The 25,085-nt window shown below is 37.2% G+C and overlaps 1 protein-coding gene across 13 annotated transcripts in view; it reads right to left on the reverse strand.

Annotated features, from left to right (window-relative positions):
• The window catches only part of Dnm3 (dynamin 3), a 556,846-nt gene that overhangs the window by 452,705 nt on the left and 79,056 nt on the right, over nt 1-25,085 (reverse strand). For all 13 annotated transcript variants that reach the window (XM_074047471.1, XM_074047470.1, XM_074047469.1 and 10 more), the window contains exon 2: nt 13,612-13,685. In XM_074047471.1, coding sequence (XP_073903572.1) covers nt 13,612-13,685 — 74 coding nt within the window. The remainder of the gene's footprint in view (nt 1-13,611; nt 13,686-25,085) is intronic.

Consider the following 25,085-nt stretch of genomic DNA (forward strand, 5'->3'; position numbering starts at 1 on the left):
AGAAAAGCTGAAACAGCAGAAGAATTAGATAAAACCGTTATGAGCATTTTTCAAAATATGATGCAAAAAAGACCAACAGCTTTCAAAGTGCCTGGCAATAGCCCTTTAAAAATGTAGATCCTGGGGCCCGACACAGACCTAAAGAATCAAAACTCTGAGCATCCTTTAAGATGCTCCCCGGGGTATCTATGCACACTGAAATTGAAGAATGACTATATTTAAGGGACTTTAAACTATGAATCTGTAACCTGTACTTCACATGGGAAGCATTAGGGAACCAGTGTGGGGACAGAACAAAGTCAAAGCTATAATTGAGAAAGAATGCTTTCAGAAGCACACCATGAGGAGAATTTGTTATAGTGAAAAGAAAACAAACATTTAATCCTTTGTAAGAGTAATCTATCTTATTCTAAAATGTCAATTTTAAGTAAATTCATATATATAAATGAGATGTGTAGTTTTAAATTTTTTCAGTGTTGCTACCCAAAACAATACCAGTATATTTCCAGCATATATGTCTAATTTATAAAACTAGAAAAAATAAGTCCTGATTGTTATACATAAATTAGGATTAAATGTCTAACTGGACTACAAATGTCTCTAAACACCTCATCTGTGAAAAGTTGAGATTTTTTTTCTAGACTTGATTATTTCTTGAGCAATCTCCTCCCACACACTTTGGCTCCGTTCTGCCAGGAGGCACAATACTCACGGCTGGCCTGCAAAGTGGACCCCAGCACTGGCGGGAGGTGGTTAGGGGGTAATACATGGCAATTCCTCACCTTCACAGGCCTTCCTGCTGCTGCTTCTCAGACCTGCTGCCTGAACTCTTTGTCTCCACATCAGTTTGAGAGTTACCGGTGCCTCCAAAACAAGATTCCTGACTTATGTTACCAAGTGTCTTTCCTTGTTAAAATGATTATTTATATATAACAACTCCAACTAAGGACCCAAAATACTGAATGGCACTCATTCTCTAATACTCATATGCAATTTTTTTCAAGCATGGGCAAACTTTACATTGCGCAGGAGGTGTAATTTGAAGTGGTAAATCAAATTCTGATGAATTAATATTCACCATACATGAAAACAGGAAGCAGCAAGGAAACCTTTCACAAAAGAAAGAATATGTTTGTAATTTGAACAGTTGCTCTTAACATATTCATTTTGTAATTTCTTATTTTTAATATCCTCCTTTCTTACTCTCATGTCATTGAAATGAACCAGAGCAAATGATATTAACAGCATTTGCAGAAAAAAAAATACTTTTGGTTGCACTAGAGGTTGCTAGGCAAATGCTCTACGTAGCTCTTAAGCCATGCCCCTGGTCCTTTTGCTTGGATTATTTTTCAGATGGGGTCTCCCTTCATGCTGAGGTTGTCCTGGACTGCAATCCTCCTCATTATGCTTCCTGAGTAACTGGGATGACAGGCATGCACCACCACACCCATCTGTTATAGGTTGAGAAAGAGTCCATCAAATTTTGTGCCCGGGCTCACAAGTAACTAGGATTACAGGCTCGAGCTTCGTTCTCACCTAGAGAAATACTTTAACATAGGAAAGTTCTCCAGGAGGCAAAATCACTCATCTGTAACCATGACCTACAGGATTTACTTTTGCAAGTCTTTAACAGAAACTTTTAATGCAGAAGGACTTGGACTCTGATGTCTTTAAAAAAATTACAATTAAAAAACACACCTTCTTATTCAGGAGGTATATCAAATTCCAAATAAACCATTTCTAAAAGCAATGATACTTTAATATCTATCAAAGATACTATACTCAGATACATTTGCTTTCACAGTTTTTTCATGGGATTTAACTAGTAAAAAGTAAGATCAAGTGGTGAGAATGAGGAAACCAAGGCTGTGCTGGTAAATGCTTAGTAATTGGCTTCTTAGTGGGGAAATGGCCATGAATTACAGCATTGGCCAAACTTCTACAGTGTAAATTCTCCCACTATGACTAGTCTCTAGACACCATGAAGATGTTGATTAATGTGGAGATGGGATGAGAAACACACAACTCGATCTCTGGAGCTGCCACCAGCTAATTTCCACATGAACTGGAGGAAGTCACCAGGTACTAAAACAGTCCTGGTGTCTCACAAAGAGTCACCCTGCTCTTGATACTGCAGCCCTCATCCAGTGCTTTGTCCAGTCTTGTCCTCCCAAGCCACATCTTCAGAAATGCCCCTCCCTGAAGCCAAATTAGCATGACCCTATTGCTAGGGTTTTTCTTTTATCTTTATGTAAGAGAAAGGTAGTGACATTTCTCACGTTGCTCACAATACTATGCCATTTCTTTCATTGTTCTTCTATGCTAAGTACTAAAAGTCCTAAAACAAATTATATAGAATAAGGCTTAAGGTTTCTAACTAATTAGCTGCTTGGTTTAGCAACTAATACTGCAGCAGGTGGAGACAAGCAGTTAAGTATTACTAAATGAGCACTGTGTTAGAAATTAGATGGAAATTATAAATTAGCCAAATAATTTCCAAATTCACGATTTACATAATCTATGTCCCTTTACATTGAAAGAACCTATTAAACATACAATGTATTCCACAAATAAAAAGCAAGCAGTAAGAATTTCCTATTTTTAAAATGAAATAGTAACAATATCATATAGATACTATAACAATCCCCAGTCCTGCCAACAGTGTGGCTTTGGATAAATTGCTTAACTTTGCTGTGTCTCTTTTCCTGAAATGGGAATCAAAATATCTATCACAGAAAACTCTTGCAAGGATTAAATAAAAATATCAAAATGTACAGTGCTGATAATGCTGATTAATGATGAAGAAAGAATAGCTACTCATTATTATGTTTTCTACATAGTACCTGTCCTGCACTTTAGTTTTATATGAGTCTCTATAGTTATGACAGGAACATCATTACATTAGAACTATAATGTATATATAGAGAGAGAAAAAAATGAGCCCAGTTCTCAGCCACCACCAGGAAACGCAGAATCCAATAGTGTCCCCTTTAGAGGCACCTAGAAAATTGTGGAGACATGAAGTCCTCCCTGGAGGAAGAACTTCTAGTACATTTTTTCATGAAAAAGAGATGGAGTGTATGTTATGATCCTCAGTAAATAATGGGAAATAAGGAAAAAATGTCAGGGACTTTGAAGGGACAGGATTTGGGGACAGGTAGCAAGGGAATCAAAGTTTAAAAAATGTTAAATTTTAAACCTTCTCAAAGGAACTTAATGTGTGAGAACATTTCTCCCACCTCAACACTCACCAAATGATCCCAACACTTAAAGGAGATTACTCATATTCTCAATCATCCTAGTAGTTGCATGGTAAGTATTTATAGAACATATTGTAAAATGCAGATGAAATGACTGTATAACTAAAATGCTTAAGACAATCAACTACAAATATTTTCAACTGCCAAATGTAGACTAAGATAATTGATTAAAAAATTAAAATAAAAAAGCAGCAGGAGATCCAAGATGGAGACTGGGACACAGACACAGACTGTATGAGCTAACAGAGAACTTGCTGAGACACTGGAGACACACTTGGCTGAGTCCAGGGATAGAACCGGTACCAAGTGGAATGATGGGAAGATGAAAAAGGGATGGAAACCATTCTCCCCCCAAAAATAAATTAGTACAAGATTCAGAGGGAAATGAAGAAAACAGACACCCAGATCCAGACTTCAACAAAACAAAGATAAACTATACCAAGGAACCCAACGAGGCCTACAAGAACATTCTGAAAGAAGAAATCCTGCAAGTAATCACTGAGAATTTCATAGAGATGTTACTAGACATTGTCAACCAAAACATACAGGAGGCACTCAAGAAATTCCAAGATAACAAAAATAAAGAATATGAGAAAACACAAAAACAAATAAATGAAATCATAGGAGCCCTAACTAAACACCAAAGTGAAGCAGAGAACACTATAAATAGAGAAATAAATGAATTAAGGACAAAAATTGGCAATATTAAAGAGGAAGTGACCCACAATATGGAAAACCTCAGGAAAAAGAATGAAACAGAAATACAAAACAAAATGGAAGACTATTCCAGCAGAATAGAACAAACAGAATACATAATCTCAGAACTTGAAGATGAAATGGTAATTAAAGGAAAAACTGAAGAACTATTAGTCAAACAACTCAAGACCTGTGAAAAGAAAATGCAAGAACTCACTGACTCCATCAAAAGACAAAACCTGAGAATCATGGGCATTGAAGAAGGAGAAGAGGTACAAGCAAAAGGAATGTGTAATACATTCAACAAAATAATAACAGAAAATTTCCCAAATCTAAAGAAAACTATGCCCATTCAGGTACAGGAAGTCTCCAGAACACCGAACAGACCTGACCAAAATAGAACTACCCCACAACATATTATCATTAAAACAACAAGCACAGAGAATAGAGAAAAAATATTGAAGGCTGCAAGACAGAAAAAACAAATAACATACCTTTACAAATTACCTTTACAAAGGTAAACCCATCAAAATCACAGCAGATTTCCCAACAGAAACATTAAAAGCAAGAAGAGCTTGGGGTCAGGTCTTCCAGGCACTGAATGAAAATAAATTCAACCCTCAGATACTCTACCCAGAAAAATATCATTCAAAATAGATGGAGCAATAAAAGTCTTTCAAGATTAGCAGAAACTAAAACAATATATGACCACCAAGCCCCCACTACAAAAGATTCTTCAAGGGATTCTGCACACAGAAAGTGAAACCCAACATAACCATGAAAGGGCAGGCAGCACCAAACTACAGGAAAAGAAAAAGCAAGAAAGTAGAGAGAAACCTCAACTTAGGTACACACAATCAAACCTTCAAACAACTAAGACAACTAAATGACAGGAATCACCACATACCTATCAATACTAACAATGAATGTTAATGGACTTAATTCCCCCATCAAATTGGCAAACTGGATTAAAAAGGAAGATCCAACACTCTGCTGCCTATAGGAGACCCATCTCATCAACAGAAACAAGCAGTGGCTGAGGCTGGAAGAAGATTTACCAAGCCAATGGCCACCCAAAAACAGGCATGGGTAGCAATACTTATCTCGGACAAAGTAGACTTCAAACTTACACTGATCAAACAAGCTAAAGAAGGACACTCCATACTAATAAAAGGGGAAATACACCAAAAGGAAATAACAATTTTCAACCTATATGCACCCAACATCAATGCCCCCAATTTCATCAAACATACTCTGAAGGACCTAAAAACATATACAGACTCCAACACAGTGCTAGTAGAAGACTTTAGTACCCCCCTATCACCAATAGATAGGTCATCCAAACAAAAAAAATCAATAAAGACATTCTAGAACTACATCACACCATAGATCAAAAGAACCTAGCTGATGTCTACAGAATATTTCATCCAACTGCTACACAATATACATTCTTCTAAGCAGCTCATGGGACCTTCTCCAAAATTGATCATGTCTTAGGGCACAAAGGAAGTCTCAGCAAATATAAGAAAATAGAAATAATCCCATGCATTCTATCTGATCACAGTGCATTAAAACTAGAAATCAACAACAAAAACAGCAGTAAAAAACACTCAAACAATTGAAAGCTGAAGAACACATTGCTCAATGATCAATGGGTCATTGATGAAATAAAAGAGGAAATTAAAAGTTTCCTGGAAGTTAATGAAAATGAAAACATGACCTACCAGAACCTATGGGACACAGCAAAGGCAGTCCTAAGAGGAAAGTTCATAGCCATAAGTGCATATATTAAAAGGTCAGAAAGATCTCAAATCAATGATTTAATGCTACAGTTCAAACTCCTAAAAAACAAGAACAAGCAAATCCCAAAACAAGCAGAAGGAGAGAAATAATTAAAATAAGGTCTGAAATCAATGAAATAGAAACAGAAAAAACATACAAAGAATCAATGAAACAAAAAGCTGGTTCTTTGAAAAAAATAAATAAGATTGACAGACCCCTTGGAAAACTTATTAAAATGAGGAGAGAAAAAAACCCAAATCAGTAAAATCAGAAATGCAAAAGGGAAGATAACAACAAACACCACAGAAATCCAGGAAATCATCAGAAACTACTTTGAAAGCCTATACTCTAATAAATTTGAAAATTTGGAAGAAATAGACAGATTTCTAGATACTTACAACCATCCAAAACTGAACCAAGAGGATATTAATCACCTGAATAGAACCAGAACACAAAACAAAATTGAAGCAGCAATGAAAGAGTCTCCCAAAAAAAAGTCCAGGACCTGATGGATTCGCTGCTGAATGCTATCAGACATTTAAAGAAGAACTGATACCAACCCTCCTTAAACTGTTCCATGAAATAGAAAAGGAAGGAACACTGCCTAACTCATTTTATGAAGCCAGTATTGCACTTATCCCAAAACCAGGCAAAGATACCTCCAAAAAGGAGAACTATAGGCCAATCTCCTTAATGAATATCGGTGCAAAAATCCCCAATAAAATAATAGCAAACTGACCAACAACACAACAGAAAGATCATCCACCATGACCAAGTCAGCTTTATCCCAGGGACGCAGGGGTGGTTCAACATACGCAAATCTATAAATGTAATACAGCACATTAAAGAAGCAAAGATAAAAACCACTTGATCACCTCAACAGATGCAGAAAAAGCCTCTGACAAGATCCAACATCACTTCATGATAAAAACTCTAAGAAAACTAGGAATAGAAGGAATGTACCTCAACATTGTAAAGGATATATATGACAAACCTACAGCCAACATCATACTTAATGGAGAAAAATTGAAGCCATTTCTCCTAAAATCAGGAACGAGACAAGGATGCCCACTATCCCCACTCCTATTCAACATAGTACTGGAATTCCTAGGCAGAGCAATGATGCAAGAAGAAGAAATACAAGGAATACGAATAGGTAAAGAAACTGTCAAAATATCCCTATTTGCATACGATATGATTCTATATCTTAAAGAGCCAAAAAACTCTACCCAAAAACTCCTAGACACCATAAACAGCTACAGCAAGATGGCAGGATTTTTTAGCTTTTCTAAACACCAACAACAAACAAACTGAGAAGGAATACATGGAAACAATTCCATCTACAATAGCCTCAAAAAAAATCAAATACCTAGGAGTAAATTTAACAAAGGATGTGAATGATCTTTACAAGGAGAATTAAAAACCCCTGAAGAAAGAGATTGAAGAAGACTACGGAAGATGGAAAGATCTTCTGTGCTCATGGATTGGCAGAATCAACATAGTAAAAATGGCTGTACTACCAAAAGCAATCTGTATGTTTAATGTAATCCCATCAAAATCCCAATGACATTCATTACAGAGATTGAAAAATCTACCCTAAAGTTAATTTGGAAACACAAGAGACAGCGAATAGCCAAGGCAATACTCAGCAAAAAGAGCAATGCTGGAGGTATCACAATACCTGACTTCAAACTATATTACAAAAAAAAAACAGCATGGTACTGGCACAAAAACAAACATGAAGACCAGTGGAACAGAATAAAGAACCCAGATATGAATCCACACAACTATACTTACATTATTTTTGACAAAGTTGTCAAAAACATATAATGGAGAAAAGACAGCCTCTTCAACAAATGTTGCTGGGAAAAGTGGTTATCCGTCTGCAAAAAAACTGAAACTAGATCCATGTTTATCACCCTGTACTAGTATCAACTCAAAATGGATCAAGGACCTTAATATCAGACCCAAAACTCGGATGTTAGTACAGAAAAGAGCAGGAAACACTCTGGAAGTAAAAGGTATAGGCAAGGACTTCCTCAGTAGAACCCCAGCAGCCCAGCAACTAAGAGAAAGAATGGACAAATGGAACTTTATAAAACTAAAAAGCTTCTGCACAATAAAAGAAATGGTCTCTAAGCTGAAGAGACCACCCACAGAGTGGAAGAAAATATTTGCCAGTTATACATCAGACAAAGGACTGATAACCAGAATATACAGGGAATTTAAGAAACTAAATTCTCCCAAAATCAGTGAACCAATTAAGAAATGGGCAACTGAACTAAACAGAACATTCTCAAAAGAATAAATTCAAATGGCCAAAAAAAACGCATGAAAAAATGCTATCTCTAGCCATTAAAGGAAATGCAAACCAAAACCACACTAAGATTCCACCTCACCCCTGTTAGAATAGCCATCATTAAAAACACCACTAACAACAGGTGTTGGTGAGGATGTGGGAGAAAAGAAACCCTGGTACACTGCTGGTGGGAATGCAATCTTACACAACCACTCTGGAAAAAAATTTGGAGGCTTCTTAAAAATCTAAACATAGATCTGCCATATGATCCAGCAATCCCACTCCTGGGGATATACCCAAAGGAATGTGACTCAGGTTACTCCAAAGGCACCTGCACACCCATGTTTATTGCAGTGCTATTCACAATAGCCAAGTTATGGAAACAACCAAGATGCCCCACTACTGACAAATGGGTCAAGAAAATGTGGTATTTATATAAAATGGAATTTTACTCAGCCATCAAGAAAACTGAAATCTTATCATTTGCAAGTAAACGGATGGAACTGGAAAACATCATTCTGAGCAAGGTTAGCCAGGCTCAGAAGACCAAAAATCATATGCTCTCCCTCATATGTGGACTTTAGCTCTAGGGCAAATACAGTAATGTGGTTGGACTTGGATCACATGACAAGGGGAGAGCACATACGGGAGATATAGGAATAGGTAGAAAACCCAAAACATGAAAGTGTTTGATGTCCCCACTGCAGAGGAACTAATACAGAAACCTTAAAGCGACAGAGGTCAACTTGACAAGGGGATCAGGAACCAGTGTAAAGATCAGTTAGAGATAAATCAACTTGGGTTCTAACACATTTGTACATGAAAGCAATGCGAGGAATCTTTCTGTATAGCTATCCTTAACTCAACTAGCAAAAATGCTTTGTCTTTCTTATTATGCTTATGTCTTCTCTTCAACAAAATTAGAGATAAAGGCAGAACAGGTTCTGCCTGGAAGTGAGGGAGGGTGGGAGGGAGAGGGTGGGGGTGGGGAGCAGGGGGGAGAAATGGTCCAAACGATGTATGCACATGTGAATAAATGAATAATAAAAAGAAAAATTGTAATAAATAAATAAATATTGTAAATAAATAAATAAAAATTAAATTAAATTAAAAAGCAGAAGCTTTCACAAAGATCAGCAATTGGGTGTTAAAAATATAATGAGGAAAAAAATCTATTTAAATCTCAAAAGCAAAAAGACCATTAAAATTTTACTAAAAAATACAAGAGAAGATTTGTGCACAAAAGATTTGTGTCCCCTGGATTAAAAAAAATAATATTTTTAAAGTATAATTACTCTCTAAAGAATGTATTGGTTTAAAATAATTCTAGTGGTATTAGTTTTGTCTTTACAAAATTATTCTAGAATTTGTCACACAAACGGAAAAGAACCTCTAAATAAAATTAAGAAATGGGGAGAAGACTATAGCACTGACACAGTAAATTATAAACCCACAAAATAAAGCACTGCAGTGCTGGTACAGAAAGGCACAAACAATGCTCAGAATAGATTGGGGTCCCCTTGGCTGTTGTACAAGGGTGATGACCTGCTTCCTGCTGGCACTGAGGATTTCCGCCACATAATAAAGAACACAACAGAGAAACAGGCAGAAGACCCTGACCACTGTTCAAGGGATTACTGATGATTTATGATAAAAAAAGAAACTAGTGAAGGCATTTAAGAAGAAATTTGCCTGCAGTGGTACTGTAATTGAATATCCAGAACATGGAGAAGTAATTCAGCTGCAGGGTGACCAGGGTGACCAGTGCTAGAACATGTGCCAGCTTCTGGTAGAGAGGATGATCAGCTGAAGGTTCCAGGGTCTTACGTGTTTGTGGCTCACTGAAGCTCAAGTAAGCATTTCCCTTGCAATAAATAGAACTTCCCTTCTGTCCCTTGTCACAATTTTAAAAACCTCACAGCTTGTATAATACAACTAACTTAGGGTTGGCTTCAGACTTGAACTATTGTAACTCCTCCATGTAACAAACTGAAAAGAGCCAGAGATAGAGGTAATGAAATGAATGTAATATAATATAAGTGAGACCCAGAAAAATTATCTCAATATACATAAAAAAATAACTAATATAAAGAATGAATGTCAAAATAAAATTTTAAAGTATGAAAAGGAAGAAAACTGTTAATTACTTTGCTTTAAATATAAATATATGGATTTTATGACCATGAGCAAACTTTCTGTATATTAAAAATGACATAAGCAGCATGTAACTCACCAGAAAGGTAGAAGACAGATGTAGTCACCATTATATTTTCAAAGCCTAGAATAGTGGCTACTGCACTGTGGGGTGCAAGTAATTCCCTTTTTTTTAAAAATGAAGCACGAGTCCATTCCTTTGAATCAACTTAGTACACTTCCCTTTTAACATTAAAACCACGGTTAAAATACGTACAAAGAATAGAGCTAGGATTCTGACAGAGATTGCATTGATATTGTAGGCCAAGTTTGGACTACTGCCCCAATTTATTCCAATCTCCCCTAATTTCTTTCAAGAATACTTTATAGCTTTCAGAATATGTTCTTCATTTCTTTTGTTAGCATTATTCCTAAGTGGTGTATTCTTTTTGATGCTAATGTAAGTGGAATTATTTTCTTAATTTCATTTTTTAGATTGTTCACTGCACATATATAGAAATACCATTGATTTTTGCATATTGAACTTTGTACCCTGTAACCTTCCTGAACTCATTTATTAGTTCTAATAGAACATTAGTGGAATCCTTCAGATTTTCTATGTACCTAATCATATTTGCAAACAGAGATCATTTTACTTTGTCCTTTCCCAAATAGATTCCTTTCATTTCTTTTCTTACCCAATTGCCCTTGCTAGACCTCCAGGACAATGTTGAATACAATTGATAAGAGCAGACATCCTTGCTCTGTTCCTCATCTTAGAGGGAAAGCATCCAGTCTTCTACATTAAGTGTGCTAACTATAGGGTTTTCATACATTCCTTCTCCCTCTATTCCTGGTTTGCTAACAATTTTCATCATGAATATTAGATTTTGTCAAATGCTTTTTTCTGAACCTTCTGAGATTATCCTGTGATTTTTGTTATCCTTTACTACATTGAGATGATTCATTTATACTAACTGATTTTCCTACATTAAAAAATATCTAACATTTCTGGGATAAAATAAGTTGATCCTAAAATTCACAAAGAATTTTGAGAGACCCAGGATGGCCAAAGCAATCTTGAAAAATAAGGACTCCTACTTCCCAATTTCAAAAAATACCACAGACCAAACATGACTAAGATAGTGCAGTAGTGTAGTACTGTACAAGGATAGACACATAATCACTGAACAGAACTGAAAGTCCAAATATAAAATGTTGACAAGGGTTCTAAGATACAACTAAGAAATAATGGTCTTTTCAACAAATGGTTCTGGGGAAATTGGTTATCTACAAGTAGAAAATGAGGGCTATAATATAGCCCTTACATCATGCTATATTAAAAATTAACTCAAAATGTACAAACAATAAAACTCTTAGGGGAAAACATTTATGATCTTGATTTTGGCAAAGGATTTTTGGATATAATACCAACAGCATGAACAATGATAAAAAAGATAAACCAGCTTTTAAAAGAGCAAAGGAAATAAACAGACATTTGTCCAGTCAAGATCCATAAATGATGCCTGGAATCCTAGCATTCAGGAGTCTGAGAATCAGGAATTTGAGGGCAGCCTGAGCTAGAGAGCAAGTTCAAGGCCACCATGGGCTATATAGCAAGACCCTGCCTCACATCAAAAAAGATATTTGAATAATCAATAAGCACATGATGAGATGTTCAGCTTCACTAGTAATTAGGAAGGTACAAGTCATAATCGCCGTGAACTACCATTTCACATCCACACGTGTTGGCAAGGATGTGCAGAAACTGGAACCCTTGCATACTGCTGGTGGGAATGTGAGATAGAGCAGCCACTTTGAAAAGCATTTTGTGAATTCCAAAAGCAATTAAACATAGAGTTCATATAACCCAGTCACTCCTGCGCATATTTTCAAGAGAAATGAAAACACAGAAATGTGGGCATGAATGTTTACAGCAGCATTATTCATGATAGTTGAAAGATAAAATCAATCCAATTTTCTCGACTTGTAATGATAAACAAAATGTGGTGTGCCCATACAACAGAGTATTGTTAGACCGTAAGAGGAATGAAGTTCTACACAGAGATGAACCTTAAAAACATTATGAAAAATGTCAGTTACAAAACACCACATGTTACATGATTTAATTCTTATGAAATGTGCAAAATAGAGACATCTATAGAGAAGGAACCTGGGTTTGCAGTTACCTAAGACTCAAGCGGTTGGGGAAAGGTGGGAGGTAAAGGGACAATGGGTTAAGCATATCTTAAGGATTTCTTTTGGGAGAGACCAAACTGTTTAAAAATTGTTTGTGATGATGGTATTCATTCATCCCCATGAATATAATTAAAACTACTGAATTCTGTTCTTTAACTGGCTGAATTATATTGTATGTGAACTTTTATCTCTCTAAAGCTGCTTGAAATGTTTGCAGTTCTTGAGGCACCATTTTTATGAGTGCTTAAATCTTAATCAATCTAAGAAATTAATAGAAAAACTAGTAAAATAAAAAAAAAGAAATGGGGAAACTGGACTTGGCTTTTAAATAGCCAATTCACAAGAGAAAAATGCAAATGACAAGTAAACATGAAAATATCCAGCATCATAACTGGAAAAATAAAATGAAGGCAAAGCATCATTTGCTTAACAAGTTATTATGGTGTTACCAGGAACAGTGGCTCATGCCTGAAGTCCCAACTACTTGGTAAGCAGAGATTTGGAGGACTGTGGTTCAAGACCAGCCAGGGCAAAATGTTAGCCAGACCCCATGTCAACCAGTAAGTGGATGTGGTGGTTCATACCTATAATCCCATCCATGAGGGAGGCATAAGTAGGAGGACTGTGGCATGAGGCTGGACCAGGACAAAAATGTAAGACCCTATCCAGAAAACAAAAGCAAAAAAAGGAGCTCACAGAGCTCAAGTGATAGAGCACAAGGCCCTGAGTTCAAACCCCAGTACCACAAAAAAAAATAAATAAATAAGTTATCACAGTGGTAAGGAGAATATACAGCACAGCACACAAGATACAGGCAGATATATATACAAATATACATACAGACGTGTACATGTATGTGTATAGAAAGCTATTAGATAGTTGTTGAATTTTGTGACTTACAATATTCACACACACACCCTACTCACATACATGAAGAAAAGAAATGTACCAAAGGAATAACAGTGACTATACTTTGCTTTAAAATTATGTAGATGGATTACAATGAACAAATATTTTCTAGGCATAAAAAAAGTAGGTGTTAAAAAACTACATGCAAATGAGACTCTCTAATGCAATCAAACAAATTAAAAGACCAATGAAGAAGGGAGCATTCTGGAGAGAATTCTGCCCACTGCACAGTGATCGCAAAAATGGTTCTGTTAGCACACCCTGCCCTGGGAACGAAGATGGCAGGTGCCAGGTGATGTGCTCCTCTGTGCAGGACACATGTGCATTTATTACCTGCTTTAGAAGTGACAAGCTGCAGCACAAGAGGTCGTCTTGTTACAATGCCTGACCCACGAGGAAGAAAGTCCCTAAAAAAATAAGAGGAACAGATTAAGGCATGATGGAATTCTGATACCCTGTAAGTGTGTAAGTCAAGCTCTGCAGAAATTCTAATTCCCAATCTTTCAATGTATCCATACCTAGAGAACACTAGACCCATCTACAAAAGCATTTGCAAAGTTAAAACAGTAGGGGAGGGGCTCATTGAAAATGAATTCATTATTGTCATAATGACCTCACTGGATCCATCATTCACTCTTCTAGTTAGGATTAATAAAAGCTTACACAAAGTTTCTGTGTTTTAGAAATACATTTTCATAGAAACAGCATTAAAAAAACATTTGAGGCGAGTGGCTAGTGGCTCATAGCTGTAATCTTAGCTATTGAGGTGCCAGCATGGGCAAAAACTTGTGAGTCTACATCTCAACCAACACTTGTGTGTACCAGCCACTGAGGGACGCATAAAGAAGAGAACTGTGGACAAGGCAGGCCTGGGCAAAAAAAACAAGACCCTATCTCAAAAATAATAACCAGAACAAAAAAGGCTAGAAGTGTGGCTCAAGCAGTAGAGTGCCTGGCTACCAAATGCAAAGCCTTGAGTTCAAACCCCAATACTACCAAAAAAAACCTTTTTGATGCTGAAATAAATCCCTTCAGTTTTTTCCTTTTCTTAATCTGGGGATTAAACACAGAGCCTTGCACCTCCTAGCCAATTGCTCTACCACTTGAATTATCCCCGGGCCCCTTTAGTTTTAGTTTTTTGAGACAGAGTCTCACTAACTTTGCTAGGCTGGCCTCAAACTCATGATCCTCCTGCCTCCACCTCCCAAGTAGCTGAGGTTACAGATCAGTGCCATCACATTGAGCTCCTAAATTTTTTTTTTTTTATAATTCAGGGACTCACGCTTGCTAGGCAACTACTCTACCACTTGAGCCCTACCTCCAAGCCTTCCCTAAACTCTTTTTGATGATTAAAAACAATCAGTAATCTCTTTGGCTTCAAGAACAATATGAGCACCATCAAATGCTGACCTTTACTAAGAGGGTACATTAGGTTGTACTTTCCAAATATCCTGAAATTTTTCTAAAACAAAAAGACACACAAGTGGATCAAGTGGAGGCAAATACTATGAGAAAATTAATGCCAGAAAAAAAATATTCTGACCTGAGTTTTCTTTCTTCTCATTCCTGATAAACTGGACAAAGATCATGTTGAAAATGGCACGTGAATAAAATCCAGACTCTGCAGTTCATATAAGACTGCAAAGGAAGAACTGTATATCATTACATCAGTGATGCCACGTAAGTCACTCCTGACTCTATAAAGAAGTCACAGACTAACCTGTAGCATAGTTCTAAACACATTTAGAATGCTTCACAACTTTTGGAAGAGTCATCACAGAATTCCATCCAAAATAAACATTTGACTCAATGTCAGTGTTTCTCGAGAAGTCATTCTAGGACCATCAGAAAGTGTTACAATCCCAGATACCCAGGACCTACAGGTTCCTAACACTCAGGAGACCAGGGTGGCAGTCAAACCCCTACCACAAGCCCAGGGTATCCCAATGTTCACCAAACGTGTCACGTGGGGGCAGGATGGTAGACAATCCAGTGGTGACGATGGCACATGGTGCACTATGTGGTTGGTAGAAAGAGCTTCAACACAGATGAGATTCCAAAGAAGACCAACGTATGGAACAGACAAAGGCCCAGTGGGAATGTGCCATAGCTCAAGCCTTCAGTTGCACTGATACTTTGGAGAGTTACAAAGATAGAATTAAGTAAAAATTTCTCCATAATTTATTTTGTAATTGCTAATGTATATCTTGAGAGGGAATAATGCTGTACAGCCTCTAAACTAAGCTAATGACTTGTGCCTTAACTCTGAGGGCTCATGTTCATTTAAAACATCACAATATGTGACTAAAATAGAGAATAGTGAAACGCAGATTTGTGTTTGCTCTAAAAAAAAAAAATGCCATTTAGGCCAGGCATGGTGGTTCATTTCTATAATCCCAGCTACTCAGATGGTGGAGACCAGGGGGATGGCAGTTCAATTTAGTTGCAATTTCCTTGAACATTATCAAAGCAAAACAGAATTAGTCTAACATTAATAGCAAAATATTCTTAGCTATTAATATATCTAATACTTTTCTCTACTTTTTTTTATTAAGCAAGAAGAACTTTGCATTAAGACTAGTAAATTGGATTCTTCCTGGCTCCCTTTGTGGCTGTCACCTTTCCTGCCTCCAATAAATATATTCCATCAGCAGTGAAAAGATGGGGTAACCAGATCTTGCTCTCTGGAAGTCATTCCTGCTTCACAGGAGACTCTGAAATGCAATAAAGCACCAGAGAAATTTCTCTCTAATGAAGAGAACTAATTTCACATCTTGAAAACATTCTGTGTGTCATTCTGATGACACAGCAAAATAAAAACCATATTCCCAGCACACTCCTGCTGTGTGAACTAAAAGAATGAGGCCTGGAATGAGAGGCTGTGAATACTAGTTCTACCACTAAATAGGCAAAATGCTCTCTAAACCTATAGAACCCAGCAGTCCTAACTGTAGCCCAATTTGTGTGGATTAAATGAAATGCAACATATGGTGACATTTTAAAAACGAAGCATCATAGAAAAATGTGTTATTGTTATTATTATTATTATTTATGGCCTCAATGTACTTTCCCTGATATTGAAGTATTCACTTCCCTGAAAGAACTAAAGTCCTATTATAATATTTTAACATCTCATGAGTAGAATTTGGAGATGAGGAGCACAGATCCAGCTGAACCATCCTTTTTGTGTGGAACAGCTGCAGTGTTTTGGGAAGCTCAGTTCATATCACTGCCTCCATCAACACCAAGCTGAGGCAGTGACACAATCTCAAATAATTCATTAGTCGATGAGCACAATCATCCACTTGAATTTTACTTTTTTTCTGTGCAATAGGTGGTTTGTTTTCTCCCATAAGCATATCTTAAAGGTAAATGACCTTGTTACATGAATGACTGCACTTTGGGGATTACTTTGAATTTAATCTATATATTTTCTTTAAAATTTTGGTCTAACAGATATATACAGAGAGATGATAAACCATATATCCTATTTAAATCCCTAACAAGCACACGCACATACACACACACACACACACATTTTCATCTAAAATGGGCCTTCAAGATAAGAATGAGAAGAGTAATCTGAAAACTGGGCATTATTAAGTGAACAACACTCTGCCTAGTGCCTCATTTATGGTTGGACTATGCAGACATTAGGCCAAGGAAGTGCTTCCTTCCTTATGCCACACAACAGCTACAACTCCAATGCCTTTCTTCTCTTTTGACTCTCCTAAATAAGGCATCAGTCTACATAGAATTAACAGCTATTCCTCAGGCAATACTTACTGTTCTTTTATAGTTTCCTGACTTCTCTACAATTGTAGAAAACAATTTCCACACTATGGTCTGAGAAAAGTCTTGATATAATTTCTTATTGGCTATTCCAGAAACTTTGTTACCATGAAATATTATTCCCATTTCACTAGGAAATGACTGAATTTTGGAAGCCTGAAAAAAAGATAGCATAGTTGCTGTATCAACAAAGCTAGAAGAATTTCCCCTCCTGGAAGCAAAGGATAGAGATGGCTTTCTTCAACACAGATATAAACAATCATTAACCAGATGATCTGTTCAATAAATAATGTCTAACAGCTGCCTGTGGTTGAAGATGGGAGCTATAACTCATATTCTAGTAGAAGTTAATTTGTGCAGCTGATTCACTCAAAGATACATAAGCCTAGTCTTGGAGAAGAACAACATGCGAAGGACTTTAGCATGCCAGGTACTATGCACAGAACTATGACAGATCTGTGAGGAACAATGCACAAAGCAAGAAGTATTATTTCTGCAATAGCTATTCTGTTTGGATGACCTGACAGAAACAATTTCAGAGAAGAAATATGATGTAGGAGACAGTCCACCAAGAATCTGAATGTTCAAAGACCTGGAAAACTGAAGTGGTACAGAACATGTAAATATTAAAGAAAGGTCATGATACGAGAAGGAAGAAGACCTTCAAAGACTTCACTTCTAGTTTTGTGTATTTTCTGTGAGAATAGGAAGGCACTGAAGAGTTTAAGTGATCAGATTGCCCTTTATGAAAAATCACTGGGAACTCATAGGGAATTTTGAAAAAGGGAAAGACTAAAGATAGGGAGACTAGATACTGGCCAGTCTAAATCATTCAGGAAGAAGATGGGAAAGGTTAAGTCCACAGCAGCAATGGCAGAGATGGAAAAAAAGACAAAAGATAGATTTAATGATGGCTTTGCAGTAGCATATAGGAACATGGAAGGATTAGGAGAAATCTATTTTGGGTAGCTGGCTGAACAGTGATCGGCTAATCAGGACAGGAAATACAGGAAGATTTGGCTATATCTAATATTTATATAGCATTCACCATGTGCCAGCACCAATTTCACACACATTTGATTCCATAATGACCCTTTGAGGTAGGTTCTATTTTGTTCTCACTTCACAAATAAGAAAATGGAGGCATAGAGAAGTCACACAATTTTCACAGGGTCACAAAACTAGTAAGTGACATCTGCGACTCAAACCTAGAAAGTCTAACTCTAACATCTGTGCTCATGACCGTCTATGTTACATTTTAAAAGGAATAGGGGATGAAGATGAGGGGTTCATATTTGCACATGTTGATCTTTAGGTCCCTAGGAAATATCCAAATGGAGATAACAAATTAACAGTTAGATGGAACAGGCGCACTCAGGATAAAAGTCCTATCAGGAGATAATAATTTGATACTTATCCGTACAGTGAAGAGGAGAAGCTAAGAGACTAAATGAGTAGGAAGAGAACGGGAAAAGTGATGAATATAGACTCTCAGAATACCAGAACCAAATGGGTCCTGAAAATGTGGAACTGAAAGATTGAGAGGAGCCCCAGAGAGGTGAGCCAGATGCTAGACTGAAAAGGCACTCTAACCTCCTAAATTCTCCATTGAGCAATCTTGAGCTCAATGTCCCTGCATTTCAGTTCATGTTCCCCTCCTTTCCAGTCACAATCCACAACGCCAGCATCCATGCGCATGAGCCAAGAGAAGCAACTGGGAATTATCCTCCTTCACTTCCCGCTACTGCCGTTCTCCAAATCCTCACCAAGTCCTACTGAGCCTATCTTCCTGATACCTCTTCAGTCCACCCTCTCTGCTTTGCTTCCATCAACACTCCAGATGCCACCAACTGTCACACACACTGTGACAATAATCTCACATGCAGTTTCCTTGACTCTAATTTGAGCCCTTTCCAATCCAACTTTGACAGTGGCATAAATCTCATGATGTCATTTCCAGACTTTAAATCATTAAGTTACTTTCCACTGTCTTCAGTATGAAATCTAAACCTTAATACCACATGTAAAATATTTCCTTTTCCAGCACTTCCCCGGAGAAACCCTACATCAGAGGCATGGGACTCCTTACAAACTGTTTAACCTTTTATTGTAATGAATATGCATCACACACCTACTACATGCTAAAAGCAACTTTAGACATTAGAGAAATTAACTAAACAATGCAGAAAAAATCTTTGCCCTCTAGTATAAGTCTCTGTGCACCTGCACTTTCAGCCTAAGAGCCTTCCCCTTCTTGGAATACCCTTCCCCGAAAACCCTTTCTAGCCAACTCCTACTTAATCTACAATACTTAGTTCCACATTATCTTTTCTGAGAGCCATCATTGAGATCCCCCATACATGCCTCTGACTAAGCTCTCAATGTACACTTGTCTGTACACTCAATATACGCTGGTTGATTTGCAGGTTTGTCCTGTCACACCTATTTCTTCCCCTCAGTGCCTCTTTTCATGTCCAGGTATTAAACATGTTCAAAATTTTCTACCTACACTTTCAGGAAGATTCCTCACCACTCATATTCTTAACACGGAGGAGAAACATTCCCATGCATAACTCCCTAACTGGCAAGCAGGTAAGTGGCATTATCCGGACAGAAAGGACAAGAAAGATGGCTTTCAATCTGCCAAAGATTAGCTGGAGTCATTTAAATGTTTATTTATTATGAACATATAAGATCCAATGGTATTCATCAAAGTAACAAAATGCAAAATACCAGTGGGTCAATATTACTGTCTAAAGACATGGGAATGGAATTTGAAGGAAATATTTTTTTTAACTCAAGAAGCACCACACTTTCAAAAAATTAATCCTTAAAAACAAAAAAATTGCTCTTAAAAATTAAAACTGATCTTCAAAGTATGACTTTCTATGCTTCAAAACAATCCCTGTGTGATTACTACCTCAAAATACTTCAAAATGATCATCGAACCCCCCCAAAAAAAGAAGAGAGGAGAAGGAGACAGTGAACAGGGAAAGGAGGGTGATAAAGAGACAGAGACAGGAACAAAAACAGATCAGGACCAAATACTGTCCACCCCCACCCCCACCCCCGCCCCCACCCCACGAAGCACTGAGGTCGTGGATTGGATCCCACCCCCTGCACACAATGGTCCTGTTAAAATGGTTCTGCACTTGCGAGCCCTAATCCCAGATCCCTGCCAGCCATCACAATGCCACTTTAATTGCTGAAGGAAGTAATTCTGCCAAAATCCACAGATTGAATTGGAAATTTTCCACTGTAGTTTCCTTTTCCTCCTAAATTGTTGGCATATTTTAAGAATATTAGTACTTACAGATTTGTAAAAGATCATGCTTGCTGCTACCAGTTACTCTGTAATTTAAAGTATTCAATACTAACATCATTTTGTTTGAAAAACATAGCTACAAATCCAATTGCAGGAAATTATTTTATTAATTAACATCTAAGATATCTTAGTGTTTGTCCATAAAATTCAAATTTTTCTATGCAATATATTTTCACTATATGTAATTAATCAACAGTTGATGGTTGCCACTGTAACATTTAGGATGGAAAAGTTTCTGGGTCAGAGATCTGTAAACTGAATGAATAAAACAGTTCTCAGTTTACAAATACTGTGTGCTCTCCCCAGCAGAAAACACTTATTCACAAAGTCTGTTTGTTCTGGAATTTATTGCACCAGATTAGCAAATCCTGGAACAAAACAGTCACTTAGCATTCACTATATTCTAAATCACAGATTAAGCCTGACCCTGGTTATGTGCCATGACAGTGAAAGGCAAAAGAGACTACTAAAAAGACTGCTGTTTGCATACCCAATTTCTGTTATTCCTTTCATATTAACAGAACCCCAGTTTCACTAGGAATGGCAATGTGCCCAATTTTATAAATCAACCTGCATTTCCTAGTCTCGCTTGTAAATGGGATGTCCACATGACTATGTTCTAGACAGTAAGGTATCATTAGAAGTTAAGTGACATCGGGATGGTCCTTGAAAGGGGTCTGATTTCACTGATGTGCACCTTTTGCCCTTCTTCTGTCTTCTCCCTGTCATTATATGTGACAGCAGAGCAGTAACCATCTCATCACAAGGAAATTGTGCGGAGGAGGCTACGTGCCAAAGATGGAAGAGCAAAAAACAACACAGAACCTAACATAGCGATGCCATTATAAGTCACTGGAATCAGCCTCGTAGTACTTAACAAGAGAGGGGAGAAACAGTATGATTTAGGCTAGAGTTTTTCAACCTTTTCTTTGAAAAACCTTTATTTTATATTTTTCTCCATTAAATTCTCCCCTTTTTAATTTAATATCATAGATATAGTTATATCAGTGTAAGTGCTACATGCATATTTGTGCTTTACACATAAAAGGTAAGATGTTTTTGTTCCACAAGAACTAATTTTTATTTCCCCCCACCAAGAATGTGCACTACAGATCAATAAGGAGGAAGATAATGCAGAGTGCAAAATATTCAATATTCAATCCTGTCAACCAGACCTTCCTGCAGAGTTCCCAAAACAGATACATGTAGAAAGGACAAACTGAGATGGTTTGCCTCAAACTATCAATGAATGCCTTTACAAGCCTGGAAACATGAGCAGGATGAAATGGAAGCCCACCTTGACCTAAGTAAGAGGCAGGCCTAGTACTAAAGAGGCTGAGAGGCCCCCCTTACCACTTTTTCATGAAACCCACATGTGAGTCTCAGACCTTGTACTTTGCCAGTGCAATGGCTAGGAAAAGCCCACCTGGAGAAGACCAAGTGAACCAGTGATAAGAAACGAGGATACAGAACACTTACCCAATGACTAAGGCAGACTAGCCTAGGCAGCCCGCTTCAGCCCTTTCCCCTAAAGCTTCAGGTGAAGAAATAGGGCCCAGTTACTATCCTTGGTCCTGAAAGTCTATTTCCAGAACCCTGGCAGGGGATTGGAAAAGAAGATCATGGGTAAAAGCAGAAGTTAGCTTCCCTAGTCGATATTTTACTCTTTTGTTTTTGTCTCCCTTAAGACACTGGAAGAGAAACTAAGTATGCAGTTAGAAGCCAAAAAAGTACAGGTCAGTTTCTCCACTAAAACACAGAACTGAGGGGCAGGCAGAGTGGCTCAAGTGGTAAGAGCACCTGCTTACCAAGTGTGAGGTGCTGGGTTCAACCCACCAAAAAAAAAGTTGGGCATAAAACACAGAACTGAGAGTACCGTGTTTTTTTAAAAAGAATGGGAATCTGATTTTCTGATTTATCTGGAGGAATTTAAGTGGATCCTTAGGTCCAACTCTTCCCTAACTCTCTGGAACTTTCATCTTCTAGAGATGCGAGCTTTTTGTCTTAAAACATCTGGTTCCCAAATAATTTCACACTAATTCCATACCCTCGGATTGATGCCTATCATGGAAGCCCTTCTCCAATGCCACTTTCTTCACCCAACTAGCTCCTAAAGATAGATGTTGGCCCAGCCATTTCTAGATCTGCCAGTATATTTACAGTCTCCTCTTTATTCACAAGGTTCCAGGAGCCCCAGTGATATCCCCTCCCTAGGTAAGCTCTCTTAGTACACTTCTGTAAGGCTAGTGCATGGGACAGCACCTGGCACAAAGAAAGTCCTCAATGGTAAATAAAGTCAGTACTCTACAAATAAAAATATCAATTTGTTGGAAAAATACATTTTATGATGTTATTCATTAAATAAATACATGATAATTAAAGATAGACATATCATGAATATTGTATTAATCAGACTTTTCCTTGCTGTTACAAATATCTAGGGAAAAACTTAAAGGAAGGAAATATTTATTTTATCCCATGGATTCTGAGACTTCGGTTTATGTTTGGCTGACCCCACAGCTTTGGGCCTAAGGTGAAGCAGGCCATCTTGGTAGAGATGGTATGATGGAGCAGCTTCATGGCAACCAGGAAGCAGAAAGGAGTACACCTGAGACAATGCTTCCTTCTCCCTCCCATCTGGGCTACCAGCTTATTGGATGACACTACTCACATTCAGGGCAGGTCTTCCACCTTAGTTAATAGTCTTTGCAAATACCCTCTCAGACACAACCAGAGGTGTGTTTTACTAATCTAGGCATCTCCCAATCAAATCAAGTTGACAAGGTTAACATTCACACATATAATTATCTTTTCCATTCTTTATTTTCTTTCATGATCCTGTATCATGGACTTTGCTGTTTTAAAGATCAAGGGAGAAAAGAAAAAGGAAAAGCCACTCAGTCTCTGGTAGATGATATATATATGCATATATGTATACATGTAAGATACATAGATAAATGCACCCTGTAAGTATTTAGCTAGTTCTTATTTTTTAAATTGCTCTTAAAACTACATTCCCAACAAAAGTTTAGGGAAAATATTTTAATAGATTCAAGTCCTAAAATGTAATCATAGTAGCTGGTACAAGAACATAATAGAATAACAGAGTTCAATAATTCTTGCTTATTATCGATAAATTCTGCTGACTGAAGAAGACATATTAATGAGTCAACTCAAGAATTACTTTACATGTCTCTGAGTATGTCTTTCAAACTATAGAACCCATTTTTATATATCAAGAATGGTATGTAAACTAAATGTCCATTGACAATTGGCAAACTGATAATGTGTGGCAAAGTTGACAACTTTGTCTACAGTCCAAATGATGGATGGTGTTACTCTGAGGGAGACTTGGTTCTGCACTTGGAATGCCTTCCTTCAGAGCACCTTGGACATCACTTGCCTCAACAACAATGTTTGTTCTTCTCCTAAGACCTAACTGCACCCTTTAAAAACACACAAATTTCTGCAAATTTAAGAAGTCCATAGGTGAGCAGGCCATTAGGTTGAAGATAGAATAATCATTTCTAATAAGATGCACTAATAACTCCATGGAAGTATTTAATGTGGGAAGTGGAGAACAAAGAGATACCAATAGAACAATTCAAATCTGAACTTCTCTATCTTAATTAGAGTTTTATTAGATAAATAAGTAACACTGATTTCCAAGAAATGCTTTTAAACACTTGTTTTCAGGGTGGGGATGGTTTACAGCACAGATTTTAGCACTGGGATTTGAATTCAGGATCCAGTACTAATGGCCCAGTTTCCTCATCTGCCAATTGGGAGAGTAAGAAACATACAACCCTTTATCTGGTGATTGGCCAATGTGATATGCAACTCAGATTTTCTTTTCTGATTTTAGAAAGGTAAAATGATGCACAAAACTTATACTACAAAACACCCTTAGCAGAATCCAAAGCAGCATCTGGTATCAAACACACCAATATTCCCATCACAAAACATGAATACTGAATAAGAGATAAACACAAACTCCAAATAGCATCATGTCACTGAGGTGAAGTTTGCCAGTAAATGAATTCTGGTGAATTTAAGTTTTGCTAAATGAGTTATAAAAATAATATTTAGTTTGCAGAACATTCTGCATTTTGAAATTACAGAAAAGATGGAAGTACTTACAGTAATACCTAGCACATAGTAGTTAAAAAGTGTGGATTCTAACATCATAATCATCATCATTACTGTCATTATCATTTTAGAAGTAGTGGTAAGTTATCAGGAAATTCATTTAGTAATTATTTACTCAAATTTATGCCAAAACTAATAGAACTCCATATTGACAAGTAGTGGTCATATTTTCCTAGCTCTGGGCACTTGGGTTTATGGTAAACTACATCCAATTTGTCATGCTGCATCTAAATTTTGGGGCAGTATAAAAAGGAAAATAAGTCGAAAATAAACACCTATAACTTTAACCTTTTCATCTGCTTCTTTGAGAGTCACTAGCTACCTAAAGACTCATTCCCTGAGAGCTCTCAGTATTGTTCTGCTGCCTTTCACAAGAAAATGTTAATGCAAAACATGGAATGAACTCTTAAACCAACAAAAGAATCAATACACATTCCAACTACAGTGTGCTCAATTCAAATTGGGAATGAAATGAACCCCCTGGTATCCAGAGTATTCTACATGTGTGTGGCAAGCGTTATTTCTAGCCACATTAAAGCAA

The sequence above is a fragment of the Castor canadensis genome, chromosome 11 (assembly GCF_047511655.1).
Source record: "Castor canadensis chromosome 11, mCasCan1.hap1v2, whole genome shotgun sequence".
NCBI classification, from domain to species: domain Eukaryota; kingdom Metazoa; phylum Chordata; class Mammalia; order Rodentia; family Castoridae; genus Castor; species Castor canadensis.